Source organism: Cimex lectularius, unplaced genomic scaffold (genome assembly GCF_000648675.2).
Source record: "Cimex lectularius strain Harlan isolate CLEC.00 unplaced genomic scaffold, Clec_2.1 scaffold28, whole genome shotgun sequence".
In the NCBI taxonomy this organism is placed as follows: domain Eukaryota; kingdom Metazoa; phylum Arthropoda; class Insecta; order Hemiptera; family Cimicidae; genus Cimex; species Cimex lectularius.
The window spans coordinates 276625-291316 of NW_019392712.1; the positions used below are offsets into that span (position 1 = coordinate 276625).

Here is a 14692-nt window from a genome sequence, read left to right on the forward strand (position 1 = left end):
CAACTTTGATACTTTCTCAAAAATTATTTCAACCTACTTTGCTAGTCGCTCGGTCACTGCATCAATTCTTTTTGGCGGTTTACGTTGTTCCACTTAAAAATTCATAATTTCTTTGCATTTTATCCGAATCCAGATTTATTACAACCGTTGGTAAGGTGAATGTTGCTAATTTATGGCCAAATCAACATGGTTTAGATTATACGTCATTATAAATGAGAAAAATTAATATAAAACCAATTCTTTTTTTTTACTTTGCTTTTCCGCATTGGCCACCTGACAAAATTTACTAACGAAGCGAACTTCTTATCAAATCAACATTTGGGGAGAAACCTCGGACCAGCTTTTGTGATTAAAAAAAAGGCAGCAAACTAAGGCGAAAGTTTCGAAGGAAAAACAGTTTTTTTTATTTCCTCCAAAATTTGTACTCTGGGGTTTTTGGGCTTAAAAACGCGAATATCAACTTTGATACTTTCTCAAAAATTATTTCAACCTACTTTGCTAGTCGCTCGGTCACTGCATCAATTCCTTTTGGCGGTTTACGTTGTTCCACTTAAAAATTCATAATTCTTCCCACTCCTTCAAAATCACACATATATAAAAAAAATGATTCTCACCAACACTCTCAACTCGAGGCAGAACAGTGACACATCTGCACAGAAAACACACACTTTGAGTGAGTACAAATACTTTGATTAAATCCATTATATTTAGTGGTCTATTGACCAAATTACTTCTTTAGCTAGCTTTTTCATTTCAACCAAAACCTTACATAAAAAGATTAATACTTTGATTAAATCTAAAATTTCTATATTGTGTACATCATTCCATAAATCCACAGTTATATCTTGCATGTGTTTGTATAATTTAAACAATGTTTGTAAATCCCAGGCCCTGAAGATGATCTCAATAAAGATCGAAACGTTGACACGATAAGAAAATGTTTTTCTAAACCTACATCACACCAAATCGCATCTCACGATCTCTAAATAATCATTACCTAACGGGCACTAAATATTACACATTTTTATATAATCATGCATATTCAGCTCATATTCATTGCATATGCAGTTCAGTTAAAAATTCATGTCCATAGAAATTAGTTTTCAGAGATCGAGAGAAGCTGCTTGGGTAGTTTGAAAAACCCCACCAACCAAGTATCCTCATCATCAAAGTTTCAAATTAAAGTCTTCTCAGGTCTCATGATAAATTAAATAGTGACAATGACAATTATTGGTGATACTCTAGCTTTATCTCCACCCTCCATCCTGGTCTGCCTATTCTCATATTTGAAGGGATGAAATCAGCCTTAGGACATCGCAGACTGAACCTAGACTTTTTCTTCTGCCATTTAATTTAAAAAAGAGATTTTTAAACAAAGGGCTTTTTCCGAGTTTGTCCTTGGTCGATCTTGTATTTCTAAATATTCCAGAGGATAAGCCGGACATTCCGTTTGTTTTTTTGTCTGTCTTCTTTTCCGATGAAGCGTTCCGCCGAAATGACGGTTCTACATTTCAAGCGAATATTATAATTCATTTACGAAGAGGGAAGTAAAGAGTCATTTTGATAATTTAGTCTTGATTATTTAGTAACCATAGCGACCGAGGGGAGACCCCTTCCTCTGAGGGTGAGGGAAAGGCAAAAACTCTTCTCCCTGGGTGAGGAGGGCATAAAAAAAATTGGTCGATACAACTCTTTCAAGACTGCGAGTCTTCCGCCCTTGGACAATAGTCTCGTTCCTCTAAATCCTCATGAAAATAAAAACGGGGCCCCCAATTCGTTTTCAAAGCACCGAAAACACTGGTGAATTTTCTTTTTCTAAAAACAGTAAAAGCAAATTTTTTCACCATCTTATTAAAAACAAAAACAAAAATAGAATATGGTAGGTCTTTCCAAGTTGCCCCCGATCATCTTGATCTGCCTTCAGTTTTTCAGAAATCAACCCAAGATTGGATGAGATTATCATAAAATGCAGAAAATTCCTATACTGCCCAACCAATGGCTTAACTCTCTACACTGACAATAAATTTTCTGACACAACAATCATCTAAAATTGTAAAATTGTTGTCCTTTTTGTTTCCAGTCCTATATTGCTAATTGCATAAAAAACCTATTAATAAAACAATATTTGAAAAAGCAGAAGTCGTTTTTTATCACCTAAGATCAATTATACGACCAAGATCTGGCAAAATTACAAATCTGTCATGAAATCGTGTTTAAAAAATGACACAATCTTTTGCTGGCAAAACAATATTGATTTACAGATAAATAAAACAATCAACAAATATTTAATGGTGTAGTGGGATGTCGGTGGCCACAACACGGCGCTCATCACTACAAGATAAAGGTCCCGGGTTCGAATCCAGCTGCCCTGCATTCGAACCCGACATACTTGCAAATGGACTTTTTTTCCAAATCAGGGGGGGTTGATATGACCTCTACTGTTGCGAACCCTATGTAAAAAAGTAATTTAAAAAATACAAGTATGATAAATGCATCTTATGTTGTGTGCCTAATTACATAAGCCTACATTGATCAAAATTAAAGAACTGACAAGAGTTTTTTTTTAAACTTCCAAAGATATTTTCAGGCAACTACTACAAATTTTATTACTCACTGGATCAACATTTTAATTAGATCCATTATTTTTGGTGGTCTGATGACCAAATGACTGCTTTCATTTAATTGTCACGATAGTTCAAGTGGTTAGAGCAGCGGCGCATTGAGCCGAAGGTCGTGGGTTCGAATCCCGTTCGTGACACTAACTTTTTTCATTTTAACCAAGACCTTACATACAAAGAATAATTAATTGAAAAAAAACAATTATAGTTTTAAAAAATATTAATTTTATCATCTTCTAGCCTTGTTTTTGTTTCACATGTTAAAGAAAAATTATTAATTAAAACCATATTTAAATCAAAACAAACAAAAATAATGCAAGGAAGAGTGCAGAATGGAAATATATAACTTTTTTAAAAGAAAAATCTGGAAGAATACTAGATTCGCTATCTAACGGTAGCTGTTGGAACTACAGTATTACTTGTTTTTTCAAGCAATTGTCTTACTAAGTTTAGCCAACATAAGTAATAGTAACAATAGGATGCTTTATTTAGAATAGCTACATATTACATACTATAAAGTAAGAAACAATGCAAAAGCTTGGATATTTTTCAACCATGCATAGTTCTGATATAATGATAACAAATATTGTTGTAGAATATAGAAGAAAACAACAAAGCAGTATTAGATACAAAAAAGAATTCCAATATAACATTTAAAATATTAAAAATAATGAATTGAAATTACATTATAATATTGTTATAGTTAAACTAAAAAACATAGTATGCAAAAAATGTTTAATAATATAAATAATATGATAAAAAAAATAATATAAAAACTAATAATTGAATTCATTAACTAAATAATATCTGTTAACACCAAGTATGTTATATATGTTGTATTACATGTTATATATATTATTACGTGATATGGATATTGTAGGGATATATTGAGAAAGTGGCAGAAGGGAGAAGGGAGGTTAAAAAGGAGAATATAATATAATATAAGGAGAATAGAATGATAAGAGTAAGATTAATGGAATAAAGAGATTAAATAAATACGTGTAATTACTTAGTATTATGCCCAAGTGATGAACTGTTAATAGTGTGTACGCTATTACAAAGTAGAGTGAGCAGTTTACAATATTACGTGAAAACTTTTAATAATGTTCTTTTTGAGAGGAGGGTTTAATACACCTGTATATTTGTTTTTTCCTTCAGTTCTATCCACTATTACACCTAGATATTTTATGAAATCCATCTCATCAATCTTTGGGCAATTATATATTAAATTCAGCCTTTATTTTTCTTCTTTTTTGGGAGGTTTTTAATAGAAAAATATACTTGACGATAAAAAACTTGACACTCAAATTTTGTTGTTTATTTCAAACTGTTTATTTTATATTTACAAGTTTATTTACAATTCTTTATTTGACTTGTTTTACGTTTATTTCTGTCATGGAAATAATCAATGTTCTTTTCGTATTTGTTATTCTTATTCCAGCCCTCAGATATCAGGACAAATTTTTTTGTTCTCAAGCATTGGCTCTGCACACTTTTTTGTAAATCAAAATGGAAAAATCTGAGAATTTCTATAAAACAATTTACACTCACGGTTTCTGAGAAAAATTTGGCGCACCATGTTTTATTCCATGAAAAGAAACTTTCAAATTGTTTGCATCATATTTACCTCGTGCATATAAAATAGCAACAAATGCATCTAATTTCGATCGAGATAGACTCCATTCAGTTTCTTCTTCTATCATGCATACTATTATATGTTTCATAATGTGGTGGTCAATAATCAACAAAAATGCAATCTTCATCTTACTCTTCATAATATTACGTTTTACATACCCCCTGGTCCTTCTCTGAAAATTGTTTTGAAGGTGTAGCACCTATTGGCAATTTTTTCCCATACAGGTCCATCAATTGAAATATGTCGATCATTTTTTTTTTCATTCTCTTCTTCAGAACTTGAGAGCAATTTCATTCTTTTTTGTCCTCCACAATTATTCAGAATATTTTTTTCCTCATCATCGATATCTGTAGGCTCGGACTCACAGTCTAATAGATCACTTTTCCAAACTGTCTTCACTTTCAGAGAGTTCATCATCATCAGTTCCCGAAAACTCTTCACCTGTTATTTATTTCTTCTAAGTACTTGGACTGTCTAGATTGTTTCGACATTTTCCTGGGTAAACACTAATATAACTGTAATGGAGCTACCAACAATATTTAGTTTTTACCTTCTTTCAACTTGAAATTTTAGGCACTTCATTGAAATTTCAATTTGCCCCTATTTTTGATCAAGCTTACTACACAACAGTCTTTGCAGAAATGTACCACAAACTCATATAGTACATAGAATGTGAATGAGCATTATATTTTTGAATTCAACGCTCTTATAAGGCAGTAAATATTTATCTCGGTGATATGACCTGTCATGGTAAATGATGCTAGGCGTGTTTATCAGATTTGACAAATCATTTAATAGAAATGTGAAAAAGCATTAACATTTTATGCAAATTTTCTAATCAAAAGTTTACAACTGGTCATTTGACCAGTCATGGTACGGGTAGTGTTAATCCATTAGCTGACGGGTATGTTGCTAAAGGGTTCAGGACCGATAGGTGTCCTCATCGAACTTTCCTTGGCCAATTTATCAGCATATATGTTTAAAAGAATTATCTGTCTCATTTGTTTGTACTTAATACACTTACTTTAGTTTTTAAATTGTTTAACAAATAATGTTTTGCACAATTGTGATGTTATTAAAGAAAAGAAAATTAAAATCTGCTTACTTTACATCATCATGAAACAAGAAATGTATTAAAACAAAACAGGTAGATAAATAATAAAAAAGTATGGATATAAGAAGATATTTGGGCAGATTTTCCCCCTGCAGTAATAAAATAATAGAATGGTATTTAATTTCAATATTCTAAAAGATAGAGGGAGGTAGGAAGGAAAAAGAGGAGGTACAAAGTATTAAAAAAAATAACAAACATTTAATTCCTTTGTTAATAAATATTAGAAATCAAAATTAATTTTGGGTAATGTTTATTTATTTTTTTAAAGCTGAATCAGCAACAAATTTCTCATATTTCTTTTCTTGAGCTTGGTACAGTTTTGTAAGCTTCTTCATCTGCCCCTTACTAATTTCTTTACCTTCTGCATCATGAGTTGGCATACCCTAAAAGTAAAATTATATAAATATTATATTTTTTAATACTACTAATGGATTTTGAGCATACAAAATTATATTTTATAGAATACAAAATTATAATAGAAATGTTACTAAATTAATGAATTTCATTCACCTCTGCTGTAAAAGCTGAATATTTGTCCTTCATGGAACGGAACATGTTTTGTGGCGGTTCAACAGGTTCTGGATTTTGTTTCACATTCACTTTCTCTTTCTTTTTATTCATTTTAGCTGCAGCTTCTTCCCTTTTGATCCTCTGTTCTTCCAACAGTACAGTTCTATCGACTAGTTTGATTGTACAGGGGCCTTCTAACGGTTTGAAATAATGTTTTTGATAAAACAATGACGTATAACAAGAAAATTAAACGTACCAGTCTTATCTTCAAGACGTACCCCGACATTTGGTAAAACATCGTCTCTCAATTGATCACACAATTTCAAAACTTCAATATCTTTCGAACACTTGGCACTATTTCTTACATCATCCCTAAAGTTACCTAGAATCCTTAAATATGGAGTGAGAACTTCTTCCACCTAAAATAAAAACATTTGGTAAAACTGAAAAAGCACGTCTGCGCATTGAATCCTTACGTCCACAGAGGCATTCACATTGACTGGAAATCCAATCGAAGATTTTACAAATATTAGGCCGAATATTTTGAGCATATCAGTAACATATAAAGCGATGTTCTCGATGAGAGATATGTCGACATTCTTCTGATCTAAGTACGAGTGGCAGTAGCTTATAAACTCTTTGATCGTCTCCATAACAGTCCTTGTATCTACACTATCTGCGTTTAAAATTGAAACAAAATTAACAACAGTAAAAATCGCCGTACCCACAAAGAAAAATATATTTACCACAGAAGGCAGCATGAACAGCATCCTTAGTCCTCTGAAACTTCTCCTTCATTTTAACATCGTTATCTGTATATTTGTGGAAGTTATCAACGAAGTTAGTCTTTTTTGAAATGTTCAAGAAGTCTTTTACCCTCAGAAAAAATTCCTGTAATCAAAGGTTAGGCTGAGGTAAATTAATAACTAATATTTTTAGGACTGACCTACAGTTTATAATCTTATCCACCTGTAACTTTTATGGAATTTATGGATTTTGAAACCATGAGAAAGAAAATTATTATTTACCATGTTCAAGACACTTTTTCTTAATGAAATGATGCCTTATTCTCTTTGTATTATGTGATGTAAACACCTCAACCTCAATGTAAATAGAAATGTTGATTAGCAGGATTAAAACACAATAAAAACCGCCCGAACCTAACTGGATACCTGGTGTTTTTAATGTTTATATCCATCCTAGAAGGATGAATTACTCTGATTGGGACTGAAGGCATTGTCTGGAGGGGTTTAAAATGTACAGAAATCCTATCTTTTTTAGTGGGAATGGAAATCTGTTAAAAGAGATGGTCGCTATAAGGGGGGAGGGGCTGTGTTGGGCCTCTGACTCGTATTTGCCACACCTGCGGTACTGGGTTCAAAATCAGGCAAAGTCCATGACTTTTTATTCAAAATAGTATAAAGAAATACTGTAAAGTAGTTTGTCCCCTCGTCCACGACACCCTACGGTAGTTGGACATTTAGTCCTATACGCCAGGAATTTCTGTCATCTGAAAAAAAAATTTTCCTAGGTCTCAGTACCCCACGTCATGTCTTTATTTGAATAATGGAAGGTAGTTTCTTCCTCATGCATAACATAAACAAATGAATAAATCCAAGTTCTGTAGGTGGTTTCTCAAGTGCCAATGGCCAGTAGAGCCCTATTATTTTTAGTTTTACCCTGTTTAGCTGTAGTTTTGCCTAGTTTTTTTTTTTTTTTTTTTTTTTTTTTATGGAAGAATCTTGTTCTCTTGAGTTCTGGGCATCTTCCTCTGTCCAGGTCTGCTCATGCAATGTTACTGTGAAGATCGTTTAGATCGTTTTTCACTTTGACCTTTTGGGATTTTTTGAAGAAAAAAAATTTAACCAACATTTTTGCCATACTTCAGGAGAGGCTTTGCAAATCAGAGCCAAACGAATGTGTTAACATGTTCAATGTGGCCAACAAAATCGGATTTTCGAGTAGTTTTAACTGTACATTTTAAATAGTTTCAACATACATTTATCGTCTTCTCATAATTCAAGGCCATGAGCATTGTCGAATCACTGTAATCGAGTTGATCGCGCCAAGAATGTAACAGAAACAGCAATCTCAACTGCCTCGCTGTATACTTTGTCAGAGCTTCTTTAATAGTAATAAAATTCTTCAAGGATTTGGACATCTTCTGCCCTTCGATTTTTAAATGTCCTGAATGAAGAAAGTACCTAACCCATAAGTCTTTTTTATAATAAGCCTGAAAACAAGAGATATTCGTAAGTTAAAAAAAAATTGTTTTGTAAATTAATAAATTAATTGCCTCGGCTTGTGCTATTTCATTATCATGGTGGGGGAATTTCAAGTCGACCCCACCTGTATGGATGTCCAGTGTATCGCCACAAATGTGCGAAGCCATTACCGAACATTCAATATGCCATCCTGGACGTCCTTTGCCCCAAGGGCTATCCCAAAATGGCTCGCCAGGTTTTGACGCTTTCCATAAAGCAAAATCGCCGGGCGATTTTTTCTCTTTACTTTCTGAGAGTACGCCTGAAAATTAATTCAGGAGAACATGAAAACTGCATTTTTATATGTATATATATTGACAGTTACCTTCTCCTTCTTCTAACAACTTAAGGTCACCAACTGCTTCCGGCACTAATTTAGCATAATGGTGAGTACTGTTCGAATCGAACGCTGTAACATCAAAGTAGACTGAATTGTGTGATTCATATGCAAAACCGTTATTTTGAATTTGTTCTATATATTTAATTATTTCTGGAATATAATCAGTCACTCTACATACAATATCTGGTACGCATATCTATAAAAAAAATTAAATAAAAAAATAATCAAGAAATTTGATTTGCATGTTAATAAATTACATTGAGAGCTTCCATGTCTTTGTGAAACTCTTCTTCCCAATATCGCGGCAGGGAGAGAAAAATGCTATTATCCTTCACAGTATGGCCTAAGGTATGGTCGAGCCATTCGCTCATGACGTCTTCACTCACTCTCAAAAAGTTCTACAACCCAGTGTAAAAAAATTGTCATTTTTTTTAAATTTTCAAGTTTAATAAAATATTACTTCTAGAACCGGCCCTAATAAGGCATCATCATTTTTCTTAACAGCAGCCTCCAGCTCAGGCATAACGCTGTTGACCTTCTCTGTCTGATTGATGAGCATCTGTTTAACTGCTTGGTCTTCAGCAGCCTATAGAAAAAATAATAGTAATAATAACAAACATAAATTACTAAACAAAACAATACTCAACCCTACCTCAACTTTGGTGCGGAAAATTGTAAGAGCTTCACAAGCGTCTGCCAAAATTTCCTCGCTCTTTTTCCCCTTCGCTGCGGCAGTTTCAAGATACTTGTTGAAGAGATATTGCCTCCGAGCTCTTCTTATGATTTTGTCATCGATATCCGTGATGTTCATTACATACAGAACATCATACTTGAAGTAATCTTTCAACACTCGCCTTAGTATGTCGAATGACATGTAAGATCTAATTGAAAATTGTATTATGTTTTAAAAAAAATGCAGCAATGAATTTTTAAAAAATTTAAATTACAGACCTAGCATGTCCCATGTGAGAAGCATCATAGACCGTTGGGCCACAGCTGTACCAGATGATCTTGTTTCCTTCCTTCGGCTTGAAAACTTCTTTTCGCTTGGTGAAACTGTTGAAAAGTTTCAAAGTAGGCCTGTTCACACTCTCTTCCACAACCCAATCATAGCCTTTCCTTTTTGTTGTCATAATGAGATTATCTATCAAACGAACAATGAAACTAAAACTTTTTTTATAATTTGTATTATGATAAGGCAGGGATTATCATGTCCACTGAGAAATCAATTATATAGGCATTCAAACCAAGTCTATTTAATAGACTAGTTCAGGTTCTTGAATAGGCCTATGATTTGGATGTTCTAAATGGATCTAAAGCCACAGTAGAAGGATTCTTATTTCAGAAGGTAGCAGCAAGACTTGGATAAGCTGTGAACCTCTCAGGCTCACGTCACTGCGAGAATGACCAGTTTAGGCTTTATAAAATGTTAATGTCCTTTACTTATAGAACAATTTCTAAACTAAAAAAAAACTTTTAATCTTTGAAAGGAACATTCTTACTTGGAACTGTGAAAAGAGTGACCAATGGTGGAAGAGTACAATCTCTACTACCTATTTATTGAGCCAGATTTAGGTTCATAAAGCTATCAAGGCTTAGGTCATGTAGTAAGAATGAGGTTGAAAAGATACACATAAGACTTCTAAATGAAGATTTACTCAACCAAGATACAGCATGCCCTTCCGCAAAAGTTTTTCATCCTTCAGAAGTTCAGTGTAACATCGAAAACCTTCCAAATAAGAAAGCCCCTGCATAAGACCTTACAACATCTTAAATCCTTCAATTCTCGTAACAAATCATCTTCCTAACATACCTATAATAACACTGTACTAAGAACTACTCACTTTCCCTGGGTAATTACCAAAGACCCATAAACCTAAACATTTACCTCAATAAGCCTCTTACCTATACTAGAATAACAATCCTCGAGAAGATCCTTAAAGAATCCGTTGCATTAGAAGAACAAAACATTATTCCATCTGACCAGGCTCCCATAAACCAAATCTAGAAATACCACTGTGTTTTAGATGGAATATTTTGAGCAGAAACAGTACTGCTTGGGTTTTTTCTCTGACATGGTCAAACCTTTGATAAAGCTTGATCCGGGTTTGATGTGGAAGATATTCCCTTAACCTAGATAATCTTCCAACCATACTTGATTATGGTGACTATTATTATTATGGATACTAGGAAGTGGCGGTTTCTGCTCCCCAGGTACTGCAGTCTTCTGGATTATTGAACCTTCGTACTTCCGTAGTTCAGTGCAATCGATTCGATCCTTCTAAAAAGTATTCAGTCATTGATTGTCATTGCTACAATTCCATTCCCTGGGTTTTCTTTGTATCCAGGTTATGTCTCTGCGGTTGCTTCGCATTCGAAGATGATATGGGTGGTTTCTTCCTCCTCGCTGTATAACCTACAGATGGGGTCATTATTGAATCCATGTTATGTAGATGTTTTCTCAGATGCCAATAACCGGTAGTCCTATCACCAGTTTAGCCCTCCCTAACTGTAGAAATGAGTTTGCCAGTGTTGGTGAGGGTTGGTTTATCATAAGTGTACTACATCTAGCACTCCTATATTAGTCTTGAGATCCTCTGGCCAACATACCTAATTGTCTGATTCTTTCAGGCCAACCAGAGAACATTCTTCTCTGACTACTGCCCTTTTAAGGCTGGAGTCCCACAGGGTCCTTGATCCCATCCTGTATTCATAGTATATGGCTTACCCACCCCAACACTTTTGAAGATGATACTGATATCCAATAAATATCTCGACTTTCACATCGCTCCCTACAGGCTCATCTTTTCAACACAGACCCTTGATTAAAAATAAATATTGGTAAAAACTAGCATATAACTTTTACCCTCTGATGTGGAATAATGCCACCACTATACGTACATCATATACCTTTTACAGTTAACCACATGCGCTACCTCAGAATGTATAATGACAAAAGGAATCCACATGCAAGAATACAAAAGCAGGAACTGTACAGATGTTACAAAACATTGTCATGGCATCTAGACTAACAATCGAAACTAACGCTTCACAACAAACGACTGATAAGGCAATAATAAATCCCATTTGGTCGTAAGGCATCGAAGTACGGCGTTCAACCAAAAATTGTAATCACATCCAGCTTTCCCAATCTTGTAGAAAAATAGTAAACGCTAAAAATGGTACGTATCCAATTACACAGGCCACAATGATCTTAAAATTCCTTTTTCCAAAAGATGTCATAGAATCTCGATACATAAAATTCCACAAATCCCTTTCATTACACCCTAATCTCTTAAGAGAGCTTAACACCTTCTACTATCCTCAATAATCTTCCCAGGAGATGAAAACAGCAGTGGCCTCACGACCTATTGGGCAGTAGACATAATCCCTACTGGAAGTGTCGCCACTGTGTGATTCTATTTCACCCTAATGCTAAATTTTCTTTTTTTTTAATTTGTATGTATCAACAACTTTACTTGTATTATATAAAACTAAATATCTTGTAAAAAAAATGTTTCAGAACATAACAGATTTTATTTGACTCATTCGTACTGAAAAAAAATCCCTATTACTACACTATTTACTTACCAGAGATTATAAATTGTATTACTCAAAGAGTTCTGAATTAATTTTAAAGTGAAAAAAAGACTGAGGTAGCATAAAATAAAAAATGCCACATCAGCTAGGTTCATTACTCGGTAGTGGTAAATACAACCTGACCTGCTTCCTAAAATGAGTTTTTATATTTATACTATTATAAATTTTATATTTATTATTTTTATATTTTTTATTATGTCTACTTTTTAAATATTTTATCCCTTTAAAGTCTACTATTTTTCAATTCAGAACAGCAAATGATAAATAATGAACATTAATATAAAAAAGCTAGCCTAGGTTTGTAATTTTCTTTCTTTAATTAAATATTAATTCATTTAACAATTGTAACAAATTATTATTATTCACCAGACTTCTGACCTACTAATAGACAATCTCACAGACACAACGTAAGATTCAAGACCTTCTTTTGCTGTAGCTCCAGCTATGAATTTTCTAGATTCTTTCTTTCAAGCAAACAAAAGGTGTTAGCCTAAACATTTCTCTTACACAGTGAAAGGAAATTAATATGGGCCATTTTGATAACATAATGGTGTGTAATTTATTGTAAATTAAATTGGGTCAGACTTATCCATCCAGCCAGGGGCAATCAACAAGTAGGTCATTTCAGCCCCCAACGCAATCAGTACCAAAATCCAAATCCATTCACTTTCTCACTCACTCTTAAATACATTTTTTTATTTACTACCATTCACTCAAGGTGGTAGAATATACTTGATTCCTTTACACCCGTTATAAACTGTTCCACCAAAAAAATGGCGCACTTTAAACTTTTGTTAATTTTTATGTACTTGCCTTTTCAGTAAATAAAAAACCAATATTTTTTCAATTCAGGTAGTTATTAAAAGATGTGATTAGTGGGAAAATAAATCTCTCCCTCACTCTCTCTCGCTCCCCCTCCCCCCTCTCACTCTCTTAAAAAAAAAAAGTAAAACAAACTTGACAATATTTACTAAGGTGGACTACCTCCTTTTACTCTTATTACACACTCTAAATTTCTCAGCATGCTCATATTTAAGCCTGTAATCACTTCTTGAGGAATTTCATCCCAATCTCAAATAATGTAACTTCGGCTCAGCTAAGCTGTAGGAGGGTTATTTTTTGTTTCACCAATGTCCAAGCTCATCCCAAAAGTACTCAATGGGGTTCAAATAAGGAATATAGACTGGGCGTCTTAGGATGTAAATGTTAATATCTCAAAGGTATTGCATAACACTGGTGGTGACAGTTGGTCTTGCATTATCTTGGATAAACAAAAATTGCTCGCCAATAAATGCAGCAAATGGCACCACTATTCCTCAAGAATTTTTGTCATGTAGATTTTTGCATTAAGTGATGCCATAATTACAAATTTTTAACTACATTTGTGCTTCTAAAGAAATTCCACTTCACACCATAACTGAACCATCTCCAAACCACTTTCGGCAAATGTTGTATTGTCTGTAGAGTTCTACAGCTGCTCGATAAATTTGTGAAGACATCCATTTGGTGAATGGAGAGAAAATGGGGACTTGTCTAAAAACATAAAATTCCTTCATTACTGTTTCTGCCCAATGCCAGTGGGTGTCACTTGCAAACTCTAAGCAGTTCCGATGATGGTCTCTGGTAAGTGCTGGACACATTGCTGGCCTTGTGGGATGTAGACTCACTTCTGCAAGTCTCCTTCTTCCTGTTTTAGCACTAACAGACGCATCCAACACAGTTCAAAGTCTTTGAGATGTTTCAGAAGCAATGGAAAAGCATTGCCTCAGAGTGTGAAATCTGATAGATCTAGTGTTGTCAGCTGTTCCCTTGATTCTTGGTAACCCCATCCTGGTCTCTGAGTACACCTTGCCATCTCCTGGTACCACTGAATGGCCGATAACCATCGTTTTAGGCAAATTTACAACTCTTGCAGCAAAACGCAGATTTCTTCCATCCTCAATGAAGCACAATGGCAAGGGCAACTTGCTCACTGATTATGGGCATTTTAGCAACGTTTGTTTTATGCCACCAATACAAAAGTGAACAAAGGCATTTTTAAAGGATTATTTTGCCCTTGTTCACTCCACCATCGGCCTTCTCAGTCTACACAGTCACACTAATAACTACATTCAATCTCTATATACAGAAAGAAACACAAGCCTAGATATATTAAATACAGTAAACCAGCCCTGTTTCCTCCAAAAACCAGAACAGGGAACCCAGATGCTTCCTCAACATAATTTAACAAATGGGCAAATACTTAAAAGTCCAGACAAAATGTCCAACTCTTTGACAAAAAGTATCAGTAAGGTCATGGTAGTACTATGTAGCTTATATTCATAGAACAAAAGAGCCTGGCATTTTGAAACAGAAATTGCAAACAAAGATACACGCCTACTTACATGGAACGCGTCTGTAGAATTTTTTCGTTTATCTTATTATTGTTATCTTCTCAAAGTAGCGAACGGCGATAAAACCGTCACGGTAAAATTAATCTAGACCTGGAACAATTGAAAACTATAGGTACACACTTATAGCTGAAGGTAACGTGTGTGTCTAGTTGATAGTTACACACGAAACCTACCATGTGAAACGCAAACATCGAAGATCGAACAGATGTTTTACTTT

General features: G+C 34.1%; 1 protein-coding gene across 2 annotated transcripts; it reads right to left on the reverse strand.

Annotated features, from left to right (window-relative positions):
- Positions 1-5601: 5601 nt before the first annotated feature.
- LOC106669991 (cysteine--tRNA ligase, cytoplasmic) lies at positions 5602-14650 on the reverse strand. Of its 2 annotated transcripts, XM_014399945.2 has the most exons (13): positions 14467-14650; positions 9434-9626; positions 9135-9363; positions 8943-9068; positions 8740-8880; positions 8468-8678; positions 8175-8404; positions 7878-8111; positions 6625-6769; positions 6355-6554; positions 6135-6297; positions 5879-6072; positions 5602-5751 (listed from the first exon to the last, which is right to left on the reverse strand). In XM_014399945.2, the coding sequence occupies exons 2-13, from the start codon at positions 9613-9615 to the stop codon at positions 5623-5625; spliced, it is 2184 nt and encodes a 727-aa protein (XP_014255431.1). In that variant the 5' UTR covers positions 9616-9626; positions 14467-14650; the 3' UTR covers positions 5602-5622. The 2 variants fall into 2 exon arrangements, with proteins under 2 accessions (XP_014255431.1, XP_024082183.1); XM_024226415.1 differs by lacking the exon at positions 14467-14650 and having other exon boundaries at positions 9434-9646.
- Between the last annotated feature and the right edge of the window lie 42 nt (positions 14651-14692).

Coding starts and splice junctions, on each gene's coding strand:
- LOC106669991 (XM_014399945.2), bottom strand. CDS start 9,615: ATGACAACAAAAAGGAAAGGCTATGATTGGGTTGTGGAAGAGAGTGTG. Junction 8,679..8,739: donor AAGACATGGAAGCTCTCAAT/GTAATTTATTAA, acceptor TTTTTTTTATAG/ATATGCGTACCAGATATTGT. Junction 6,073..6,134: donor ACGTCTTGAAGATAAGACTG/GTACGTTTAATT, acceptor TCAAACCGTTAG/AAGGCCCCTGTACAATCAAA.